At 52.2% G+C, this 12,287-nt stretch overlaps 1 protein-coding gene across 1 annotated transcript in view; it reads right to left on the reverse strand.

Moving 5' to 3' along the window:
* MYH14 (myosin heavy chain 14) overlaps positions 1-12,287 on the reverse strand; it is a 99,706-nt gene that overhangs the window by 17,512 nt on the left and 69,907 nt on the right. Inside the window, exons 27-31 of the mRNA XM_042783246.1 lie at positions 7,498-7,642; positions 6,548-6,754; positions 5,251-5,355; positions 5,003-5,155; positions 1,820-2,068 (exon numbers count right to left, since the gene is read on the reverse strand). Of these exons, the coding sequence (XP_042639180.1) occupies positions 1,820-2,068; positions 5,003-5,155; positions 5,251-5,355; positions 6,548-6,754; positions 7,498-7,642 (859 nt within the window). The remainder of the gene's footprint in view (positions 1-1,819; positions 2,069-5,002; positions 5,156-5,250; positions 5,356-6,547; positions 6,755-7,497; positions 7,643-12,287) is intronic.

Below are 12,287 nucleotides of genomic sequence, written 5' to 3' on the forward strand. Positions count from 1 at the left end.
AAGACAGACAGAAACAGAGAGAAAGAGAGACAAAGAGACAGCCAGAGGCAGAGAGGAGAGAGACAGAGACAGACAGACAGAGAGACAAAGACAGACAGAGGCAGAGACAAAGAGACAGCCCGAGACAGAAACACAACAGGAAAGTCGAGGGACAAAAACTGCAAACTAGCCCCACCCCCGACTGGATCAACTGAGGAGCCTTTCACTGCTGCTGGGTCCATTGAATCCACTCAGACTCAACGTGACGGGGACGACTACTCCATAGGGGTTTTCTGGCTGTCATCTTTACGGGAGCAGATGGCCAGGTCTTTCTTCCATGGAGCTACAGGGGGTGGGGTTTGAACCAACTTTCTGGTTGGCAGCTGAACACCTAACTGTTATGGCACCAGGACCCCTTATACCTCTCGCTCTAGATACAGAAGGAAAGGTGTCTCCTCCTCTTGGGGGGGGGGTGGCAGAGAAAAATTGCTCATGTGGATGTATCAATGCACTTTAGCCTTTACTCTTTCTTAGACACAATAATCAGCAACCAATAAAAACTACAAGATGTGAAAAAACAAGACTAAGACTCAATCAAATACCACTGCCACCAAGTCAATACTGACTCACAGAGCCCCTGGAGGACAGAGTAGAACTGACCCGTAGGGTTTCCAGGGCTATAAATCTTCACAGAAGCAGACTGCCTCATCTCTCTCCCATGAAGTGGCCAGTGGGTTCAAACCACCGACCTTCTGGTTAGCAGTCCAATGCTTTAACCACAGCACCACCAAAGCTCCTTATAGGACTCATTCAGTCAAGAGAAAAATCAGTCAAAAAAAATAGACCTACCTATAGATGACAGAGATATTAGAATCACCACACAAGGACTTTAACTGTGACATGTAAGCTTCAGGACATGATGGACATGAGTGAAGGGACAGGGCTATTTCAGGAGAGATTTGAACACTGTGAGTATTATCCCCATTTTCTAGATGGGATGACTGAGGCTGAGATGAGATAAGCAACCTGCCTGAGGTAACAGTGTGTCAGCTGCACGGAGGTGTGTTACCTCATTTAATCCTTGTAAGTATCTCAGGGGACCTCAGAGGGTGTCCTTGTGTTTCATCATCGAAACCAGGATACTTTTTCTCTTTTCATATATTGGTGTTGAAAACATACACAGAATATACTCCGATCCAACAACCCCTCCACGGACAATTCGGTGACCCGATTCTGTTTCTAACAGTTGCACAACCAATTTCAACCTCCTTTTCTGAACTGTTCCTCCCCCACTGATATACACTCACCACCCCCTAAGCGTCTGATCTGACCTTCTGAGAAAACACGGTCAATTGGATTCTATACAGATAGTTCTTTAAGAGAGCCCAACGCTCAAGGCAGGCATTCTGTACTAATTAAAGTAAACGTTTGTTTGGTTTAAAGAACAACTTCAGAGGATATTTTTACTTTAAGGTTTAGATATTAACTCTAGGAATAGTTCTGAGGTTCACCCAGGCTCCATGGCTCCAGGAAGTCTGGATTCCATGGGAATTTGAAATTCTGTTCTACATTTCCCCCCACTTTTGCTCAGGATTCTTCTAGAGACTCGCTGATCAAAATGTTCCATAATCAAACCAGGATACTTTGGAGAATAAAAGGAAAACTCCTAATACTTACGCTGGAACAACAGGTATGAATCAGGGGGATGGGTGCCCTGGCATCCCATCTGATGGAGGATCAGTGGGAAGAAGCGTCTTGAATGTTACTGGTTCTTCACAACGACCACAGGAAGCACAGGCTGGCGTCCTGGCCTCCCCGCTGGATGACCACGGGTGCTCACCTGGTCGAACTTGCGCTGCTTCTTCTCCAGCGCGCTCACGAGCTGCCGCTGTTGCTCCAGATCCACGGTGGCGTCGTCCAGCTCCTGCTGCAGCCGCCGGCGGCCCCGATCCAACCGCTCCACCGCCTCCGTCTTTTCTGCCAGGCGCTGGCTCAGAGCCTCGGCCTCCCGGGCTGCCCGTCGCCGTGCCTCCTCCCCGGCCTCCAGCGCCCCTGCTTCCTCCTCCTGGCGCCTCCGCCACTCTGAGAGCTGGGAGGAGGGAGGAGAGCGTCGGTGGCAGACACAGTCACCACCAAGGTGTGGGCTGGTGGTGTCTGCACTTCTAAGACGAGGAGACTGAAGCCCCCAAAGAGAATGGAACCGTTCCCACTGGGCCTGCTGCCTCCGAGGCAGGTTGAGGTCGTGAGAACTGTGAGTCCTGGGTCCTCCAGGGCTCAGAGATGAATCCGATCTGGCTCCTGCCCTGGGGAATCTCCAGTCTGATGGGGGAGACTGAGTCACGGGAGAATAGAGGCTAAGGCAGAGGAAGCAGGGGACCCTCGGGAGTCCAAAACAGGGGTTGGATTCAGTCTAGAACATTTAAGAGAGGCTTCCTGGAGAAGGGGACATTTGAGATGGGTCTTGAAGTATGTGTAGGAGTTCACCAGTTGGAAAGGGCTATTTGAAGACACACGTTTATCACTCATTCATTCAACAGGGTTTTTTTTTTTTTTTCAAAGTGTACCGTATGCCAGGTGTCATGTTGGGTGATGCTGGGGACCCAGATCTAACTCTGATAGGGTCCTTCCTGCACAGTGCTCTCAATTTGGCAGGAAGACTCCTGACCACAAAAAGCCGTGGCCCAGGTGACTGGAGTGGTGCAGAAGGAGAAGGAAGGGCTGTGAAAGTTCAGAGGTGGCAACCCATCCTGCCTGGAGGTTTCCCACAGCAGGGGAGGCTGAGTTTTAAGTTAAGTTGATTTAAGAATGAAAAAAGGTTTTTCTAGGTGAAGTGGGAGAGATGAGAGATGAATACAGCTGAAATCAAGGCGGCGTGGAGGATGGAGGCCTTGGAAGCCTGGCTGACTACGTGACCATGAGACCAGAAGAACTAGATGGTGCCCAGCTATCACTCAACCACTCGGAAAGGGATCAGTGCAGGAGATCCTGGATGGAGTGGGAAAACAACGTGGAACAAAACTCAAAATCATAAAAAGGACCAGGTCTGGTATCTGATAGAGCCTGGTGAGCCCCCTGAAATGTTGGCCCCTAGTTACTCTTCAGATCTGGAATTGAACCCACTCCCGTGGCTTCTAACCAAATAACTGACAGGCACATGGGGTGAACATTTACATCAGGTAATACACTCCTTAGAATGATCAATCATGGGAGAATAGAAGGGCAGTGTTTGCACAGGGGACAGCTCAGGGGGCAGGAATGCATACGAAAGAAGGACACAGGGAAGAGGTAACTACGGGGAGGAAGTGGGAAGAGAGCTGTTACATTGTGGGGAATTGCAGTCAATGTCATGAAACAAAATGTGTACGAACTACTGTGTGAAACACGAATCTGCTCTGTAAACTTTCACCCTAATCACAATACAAATTAAAAAGAAGGAGAAAAAAAAAACAAAGCCTGGCTGAGGGGCACAGGCTCTGTCTGGGGAGGCGTGGGCCCGAGGGCTTGAGAAGACGCCGAGGTGAAGTGCCTCAGCTTCATTTCAGACGCGGCCTGAGCCAGGGCTGAGGCTGTGGGCACAAAGAGAAGGGCACAGGGCAGTGCCAGGAGGCAGGAGGGCTGTGGGGAGTAGAGAGGGAGGGGCAGGAACAGCACCCACGGCCTTGACCTACTGACTTGGTGGACAGTGAGGCAGGCTGTCATGGATTGAACCATGTCCCCCACGACTGATGCTCAAGTCCTAGTCTCTGTATCTGGGGACGTGACCCTGTTTGGAAAGGGGTTGTCTCTGTTCTGGTTACGAGATCATCCTGGAGTCGGGTGGGTCCTAATCCCTTCAGAGAAGTATCATAAAAAGAGCGGAACAGACACGGGGCCTGCGGTGTAGTAAATTACTGTGTGTGGCTTTTCTACCCATAAGTCTTTGTAAAACTCCAAGGTGGGATTTGCTATGAGCAACTGAGGAGCTCCTGATTGCTGAAGGTGTCCACCTGGAGTATTTCTGTTGGGAGAGGCACAAAACAATGTTCTGGGAGGTGCCCACTCTCTCTCAAGTGCTTAGCGTTCTGATGCTGTGATTGGCTAGTTTGACCACCCTTTCGGGCTCAAAAGGAGGCCTCCTAGAGGCAGAACTCTCTCTGACTGCTGGTGGAGGAAGACGTGCTGCTGAAAGAGACACGGGCTCCTGAGACACGCATTGCTGGGAAAGACGCAAGAGACACGCATCGCTGAGTGAGACACCGAGGGACCAGCACTGCTGGGAAACAGACTGTGAGAGACTGTTGGCTGAGGGACGGTGGGCTGGGAGAGAGACTGAGCGTTCTTCCTGAACTTGAGTTGTAGCCTGGTGATTCCCTAATAAATCCCGTAATCCGTGAGTTCTGTGTGGCCACTGCAGCGAATTACTGAACCCAGGAGAGAGGTGGTGGGTGCTTTGGGAGGAACGGTTGGTGAAAGGGCTGGAGGGAGGCAGCATGTGTGGCCTGGCAGGAATAGGCCTTGGGTTACTGCTGGTAATCCTGTCTTCCACTTGTGGGGTTAGAGGAGGTCAGAACACGTGGCCTCCTTGCTGTTTTTGCAGGGCGCACACCAGACAGACGCCTCCACAAGGCCAGGGGCGACTAGAAGCTGAAAGAGACTAAGGAGGACCTCCCCGGGGAGCTCACACCCTGACACTGGAGGTCCCGTGTCCTCGACACCAAAACGAGACCCGCTGCTACCAAGCTGATTCTGCCCACAGTGGCCCTTGTGTTACCCAGTGGAACCGGGTGCCACACGGTCCTGGCTGTCGTCTTTATGGAAGCAGGGCAGCAGGCCTTTCTTCCGCTGGGTGGCTTTCAACTGCCAACCTTTCTGTCAGTCGTCGAGCCCCCTCAATCGAGGAAGTTAACTTCCTGTCCTCTGAGGGCACTCACTCGTCATTTTTGTCACAGCAGCAGACTAAGCCCCTGACCCTGGGCTGGGGGACCCAGGGAGCGCAGGGGGCCGGTGCCTCCCCTCCGGGCCTGCTGGGGGCGGGGCTGCTCACCTGGGCCTGGGCCGCCTGCAGCTCCCGCCCCGCGCGCTCCCTGGCCGCTGCCTCCTCCTCCAGCTGCTCCCGCAGGCCGGCCGCCTCCGCCTCCAGGCCGCGCACCCGGGACCCCAGGCCCAGCTTCGCCCTGGTCTCTTCCTGCAGAAGTTCCTGTAGACCGAGCGAGAACAGATGTCGGCCGGGGTCAGGAGGAGGCCGGGGGTTGGTGCCGGGGGTGGGGGGGTCAAAGGGCGGGCCGGGGTCACCTGGGCGTCGTGCAGCTGGGCCTCAGTGCTACTCAGCTCCTTGCTCAGCCTGATGGCTCTGGACTCGGCCTCGCTCAAGGCTCCGGAGACGTTCTCCAGCTCGGCCTGTGGGGAGGGGCAGCGAGGTGAAGCCCACCCAAACCGTTCCCTCCTCCAGCTTGGATCCACCTCCCACATTATTGGCAACCTCCTCCAACGGTTACATTGTTGTTAGCTGCTGTCCAGTCAGCCTGACTCCCGTCTGCTCCCTGCTCGCTGCACAACGGAACTAAACCCTGCCCCACGGTTGGCTGTGCGTCGCTGATCGGACACTGTGATCCGTTGATTTTCACTGGCTGAGTTTTCCAAGATCTCCAGGCCTTTCCTCCTACTGTCTTAGCCTGAGAGTGCCGCGGAAGCCCGCTCAGCATCAGGGTACCATGGACGACAGGTGGTGGCCGTGCCTGAGGTCCCCTGGCTGGGAATTGAACGCGCGTCTCCTGCAGGGAAGCTGAGATTTCTGCCCCTAAACCACCACAGCCTCAGGGTGAACACAGAGAGCTAGCCTGCCATCCTTATGGGAACAGATCACAGGCCTTTTCTTCCAGAGCCACTGGGTGGGTTTGAACCACCTTTTGGCTAGCAGCCAAATGCTTAACCACTGCACCACACGGCTCCTTAGAGTTACCCCCAAACCAAAAATAATAAACTCACTGCCATGAGGGCCATCCTGCCTCACAGCGCCCCTAGAGGGCACAGTGGAACTGCCCACAGGGTCTCCAAGGCTATCAATCTTCACAGAAACAAAGCCCAAACCACACCCACTGCCCTGGAGTCCATTCCGACCCACAGCGCCCCTAGAGGACAGAGTGGAACTGCCCACAGGGTCTCCAAGGCTGTCAATCTTCACAGAAGCAAAGCCCAAACCACACCCACTGCCGTGGAGTCAATTTTGACCCACAGCGCCCCTAGAGGACCGAGTGGAACTGGCCCACAGGGTCTCCAAGGCTGTCAATCTTCACAGAAGCAAAGCCCAAACCACACCCACTGCCGTGGAGTCAATTTTGACCCACAGCGCCCCTAGAGGACAGAGTGGAACTGCCCCACAGGGCTGCCTTACAGAAGCCGACCGCCTCATCTTTCTCACGTGGAATGGCTGATGGGTTTGGTTAGCACCTGACTGCTCTAACCACAGCACCACCAGAACTCAGATTTACCCCGTGACCCAGCAACCCCACTCCCAAGTGTGTAAGAAATGAAAACCGAAGGCGACCTAAGAACCTGACGACAAACTGCTCAGAGAAGCGTTACTCCTCACCTGGGCTCGCTGCAGCTTCTCGGCGGCCTCGGCCCGGGCCCGCTCCCCGTCGCCGGCGCGGCCCTGCACCTCCTGCAGCTGTGCCTCCAGGCGGCGGCGGCGCTGCTCGCCTTCCTGGCGCGCGGTCTGCAGGCCACTGAGCTCGGCCCGCAGCTCGGACACCTCGGCCTCCAGGACCAGCCGCGTTTTCTCCCACGTGCCTTTGCTCTGGTGGGGGGGGGGCGACGTGCAGAAGTTACTCAGTGTCCCCCTCCCCGACCCACCAGGCCGGGGTCCCCAGGGTGCAGCGGGGGCCTCTCTGAGCTTATGGAACGCCTTGCCTTCCTCCGGCGGCCACAAAGCTCACAGCACTGGGTGTATCTGCGGCCTTGTCCACCTCCCCGACCAGGCCAAGAACTCTCCGTGGGCAGAGCCTGGAACTGAGCCATTTCTGGGGCCTGGGATTACATCCCATGGGCTCTGCTCCAGCCACCACGGCCTCCTCACTGCGCCTTGAACACCCAGGCCCATCCCTGCCTCAGGGCCTCCGCACAGGCTGTTCCCTCTGCCTGGCACACACTTCCCTCCCACGTCCACACGGTTTCCCTCACCTCCCTCTGGTCTTCATTCAGGCGTAGCCTTCTGGCAGAGCTCTCCCGTGGCCGCTCCATTCAAAGTCACAAGCCACACCCCCTCAGCACTCCGACCCACCTCACCCCGACGCGACAGTGTAGTGCATATGGGTCTATCCTGTTTACTCTGTGCCTGGCCCACCAACATGTGAATGCCACAAGGGCTAGTTCATTGCCAAGCCCCCAGCCCTGTGCCTAGAACATACTACGCACTGAGCGCTTGGTGAGTGAAGGATGAAGAGACATGATTGCGTGAGGAAGGGACCCCAGCGAGATGGGCTGGCCCAGAGCCGACCGAGGGCCAACTGCGCAGGCGCAGCACTGGCCCCGCCCACTCACCCTGCGGGCCTGCTCCAGCTGCTCCGCCAGCTCTCCCAGCGCCTGGCCGTGGCGCTGCCGAACCTCCTGCAGCGCTGCCTCGTGGGCTTTGGCCTCCTCCTCCAGCGCCTTCTTCAGCTCTGTCACTTCCTGCTCCCTCTTGGACCTTTTATTTTGGGGAGGAGGGGAAGAGAATTTCAGAACTGAGGGAAGGCGGAGACTTTGGGGGAGCTTCTGGCAGATGGTCGTGCCTCCTGTCCTTGGTTTGCTCTAAGGACGGGGAGCTCACTCCACATTCTCCATTCTCCAAGGGATCTGTGCAGTACTGTTAGGAGTGTAGATTTAAAGGTGAACTCCTACACATCTCTCAAAACCCCATTCAAATGGCCCATCTCAGGAAAGTCTTCCTGGACTGTCCCTCTATAGACTTGATTTAGGGTCTTCTGCATCCCCAAGTAGCTCTGGTGGCCTAGCGACTAACGCACTTGACTGCTAACCAGAAGGCTGGTGGTTCAAACCCACCAGCCACTCCTCAGAAGGAAGATTGGGCATCTACTTCTGTAGTGATACTGGCTCAGAAATCCAAGGAGGGGTCGCTATGTGGGTCCAACTTGATGGCAATGAGTTTGGTTTGGTTTGGTTTTTGGGGTGAATAGATGAATAAGACGTGGTCCGTCCACACAATGGAGTATTAGGAATATCATCAGCCATAAAGAGAAATCAGGTCTTCCCCACCCCCAGGCCCGTGGTACAGCCTTCTATTTATTTACTTCTTAAATTTCTCTCAGTATAGTTTGTAATTTCCAGTACAGATCTTACACATTTTTTAATCAAATTTCCTATATATAATTTTCCCTCTTCACCCAGGTTAATGTGTGTCCACCCTCTAGTTAGTGGTTCCCCTCCCACCCCTGGTAACCTTCAAAGAACATTTCTTTCTGTGGGAGACTTCCCTCGGCTTTTCACAGTCGTGGTCTCATACTATCGTCCTTTTATGACTGACTAGTTTCACTCAGCATAATGTCCTCTAGGTTCATCCACATTACGAGATGCTTCTCAGGCTCACTGTTGTACTTTGATGGTGCATACTATTCCACTGTGTGTGGACCGTGGTTTGTTGAGCCATTCCTCCATCGACGGACAGAGAAACAAGGTCTGGATGCACGTTACAGCAAGGATCGACCTTCAGAACATCAGGCCGACCAAAGTCAGGCAGTTCCAAAGGGACCAACCTCGATGATCCCGCTTACAGGGAATCGCTAGATTTTGGCAAATAATGTGGAGGTCAAAGTTGGTGAGGGTTTCCTCGGGTGGGAGGTGGGAGAAAAGGAAGCCACTAACTGGGGGGTACTGGGTTTCTGTTTGGGGGGTGACGGAAAAGTATGGGAACGGGCAGTGCTGATGGTGCACAGTACGCTGAACGTAACTGACGCCATGTGCTGGACCCGCGGAAAGTGTTGAAAGGGTGAAGGTTTTGTTATACGTGTATATGTGTGTGTGTTTTCTCTTGTCAATTCTAACTCACGGTGACTGTGCTCAAAATTGTAGTTGACAGGTGGTTGTTGTTAGGTGCTGTTGAGTCATCTCCAACTCGTGGCGACCCTACTACGCACAGTAGAACGAAACACTGTTCCTGTGCCAGGCTCACGATCCCTGCTACACCTGAGCCCATCGTTGCAGCCACTGTGTCAATCCATCTCGTTGAGGGCCTTCCCCTTCTTCCTTGACCCTCCACTTTACCAAGCATGACATCCTTCTCCAGAGAATGGTTCCTTCTAACAACATGACCAAAGTAGGTGAGACGAAGTCTGGCCATTCTTGCTTCCAAGGAGCATTCCGGCTGCACTTCTTCCAGGACAGATCTGTTAGTCCTTTTAGCAGACCATGGTACTCTTAGCATTCTTCTCCAGCACCACAACTCAAAAGAAAAGCATCGACTCTTCTTCGTTCTTCCTTATTCGCTATCCAGTTCATGTGTAGGCAACGTAACATTAACCATTTCGACCTCTTCACATGTACAAATCAGCAACATTATCTGTTCATCACGTTGCTCGACCATCACGAACAGTGCTTTGCTGCATATTTTCCTGTTATATACTCACTTCTCTGTGTGTACATATACACATGTGTTTGTACACGCACATGTTTCTTTGTCTAATCCTGAAGCAGCTCTGGTGGTGCAGTGGATAAGGCACCTGACTGCTAACCAGAAGGTCAGCGGTTCAAACCCACCAGCCGCTCCACGGAAGGAAGATGGGGGCAATCTGCTTTCATAAAGATTTACAGCCTCAGAAACCCAATGGGGTCACTATGAGTCAGAATCAACTCAATGTCAGGGAGTTTGGTTTTTTGTTTTTTCTCAGAGAAGTGAGAGCCAGAACATGAATACGCACATCTATGTTCATGGCAGCGCTACTCACAATAGCAAACAGATGGAAATAACGTTAAGTGTCCATTAACAGAATAACCAAACTATGGGACATACACCCAATGGAATACTATACAACACTAAAAAATAAGGCAGAATCTGTGAAACACTGCATAATGTGGATGAACTTGGAGGATATCACATTGAGTGAAGTTAAGTCAATCACAGAAGGACAATACCGTATTAATTCATTACTGTAAAAACTCAAGGAAAAGTTTATATATGGAAGCAAACTTTCATTGTTGGTTACCAGGGTGGGTGGGCCTGACACAAGCCATGGTATTTCCAATCGCCTCGTATGCATGTGAGAGCTGGACAATGAATAAGGAAGACCGAAGAAGAGTTGATACTTTTGAGTTGTGGTGCTGGCGAAGAATGCTGAAAGTACCGTGGACTGCTAAAAGAACTAACAGATCTGTCCTGGAGGAAGTGCAGCCAGAATGCTCCTTGGAAGCAAGAACGGCCAGACTTCGTCTCACCTATTTTGGTCATGTTGTAAGAAGGGACCACTCCCTGGAGAAGGATGTCATGCTTGGTAGAGTGGAGGGTCGACGAAAGAGGGGGAGGCCTTCAACAAGATGGATTGACATGGTGGCTGCGATGATGGGCTCAGGTATAGCAGGGATTGTGGGGCTGGCACGGGATCGGGCAGTGTTTCGTTCTGCTGTGCATGGGGTCGCTATGAGTCGGAAACGACTGGACGGCACTTAACAACAACAACAGGGGTGGGAGGGAGGGGAGGGGAGAGAACACTGCCAGACGAGCAGAGACAAGTGTTGATTTGGGTGAAGGGAAGGGCAATGCACCAAATGTGAGCGATCAGCACAGTGGCACCGAGGAGGAGGAAGACAGAGAGAGGTGCATGGGAGGTAAGACAACAAAGATAACGCTTTTACACATACAGTACTGCGCTGTCAGTGAAGGCAAACGTCGATAATATGGGTGGATAGATGGGTGGACAGGCTGAATGACCAGGTATGTCTAGGCAGGTGGAATGTGCCCATGACCATGTTTAGGACTGGCAGACGATGTTTCTACACGTGTATTTCTATGTGCTGTAAGAATGTCCGGCTGTATGGTAGAGCTGACAAGGGGCAAGGTTGTGGTGGCTTCTTGGTCACAGCCAACTACCTGGATGGAGTGAGTAGTTGGACCTGTGGGTTCAGAACATGGTCACAGGGGACATCAAGCTCAACTGGCATAACATACTATACAAAAACATTGTTCTACATCCTACTTTGGTGAGTAGTGACTGGGGTCTTAAAAGCTTGCAAGTGGCCATTGAGATGCAACATTGTTCTCTCCTCATCCAGAGCAAAGAAGAATGAAGAAAACCAAAGACGCATGGAAACCATTAGTCTGAGGGAGTAGTGGACCATACATATGATCCTCAGCCTATATGACCATGGGACCAGAAGAATGAGGTGGTGTCTGGCTACCACTGTGAACCGCTTGGAAGCGGGTAAGAGCAACAGATCCTGGACAGAGTGAGAGAACAATGTGGAACACAACTTAAAAAAACACCAGGTTTACCGGGGGTGAGAAGGGGGGGAGGAAATACTACAAAAATTAAAAAAAAAAAAAAGACTTTTTTAAATCAGGTTTGCTGGCCTGATAGAGCCTGCTGAGACCAGAGACTATGGCCTGGAACTGAACTCAGTCCTATGGCTTCCAGCCAAACAACAGACAGGCATACAGTGTGAACGTTTACATCAGGGAAATATACTCCTTGGAGAGATCAATTGTGGGAGAACAGAAGGACTGTGTTTGCAGAGAGAGAAAGCTGGAGGGGGTGGGGGCCGGAATGCATAGGAAAGGGCACAGGGAGGAAGTAACTACAGGGAGGAAGTGGGAAGAGAGCTGTTGCATTGTGGAGAATTGCAGTCAACGTCATGAGACAAAATGTATATGATCTGCTGTATGGGAAATAAATTTGCTCTGTAAACTTTCACCCAAATTAAGAGTGAAATTAAAAAAAAAAAAGTTACATGCATTTCTATCACAATTTAAAAAACGCTTTGAAAACAAACTAACAAGCTACATTAGGAACGTTTGCTTTGAATAGAGCGCTCTTTCGAAGAATTACCCACAGGCCATCAAACTGACCGCAGCAACTGGAAAGGCTGGCCAGGAAGCTTAGAGGCAGTGAGTTCAGGAGAACGGAGGAGGAACAGCTCAGCAAAGGAGGCTGAGGAGGGTCGCACAACTTGAAGACTGAAACTAGTGTCAGTAAACTGCTCATCTAGAAATTCCAATACGTGCATAGTCTCCACAAGAACAGAAAGTAAAAGTCACGCAACTGCTGGACGAATGGACCACAAAGTCACAGCCTGCTTCCACCACACTCCGCCCAACGGCCTGGCCCCGCCCACCCACCGGCCCC

Source organism: Orycteropus afer, unplaced genomic scaffold, assembly GCF_000298275.1.
Source record: "Orycteropus afer afer isolate SDZICR_OR568_19922 unplaced genomic scaffold, OryAfe1.0 scaffold00766, whole genome shotgun sequence".
Classification (NCBI taxonomy): Eukaryota; Metazoa; Chordata; class Mammalia; order Tubulidentata; family Orycteropodidae; genus Orycteropus; species Orycteropus afer.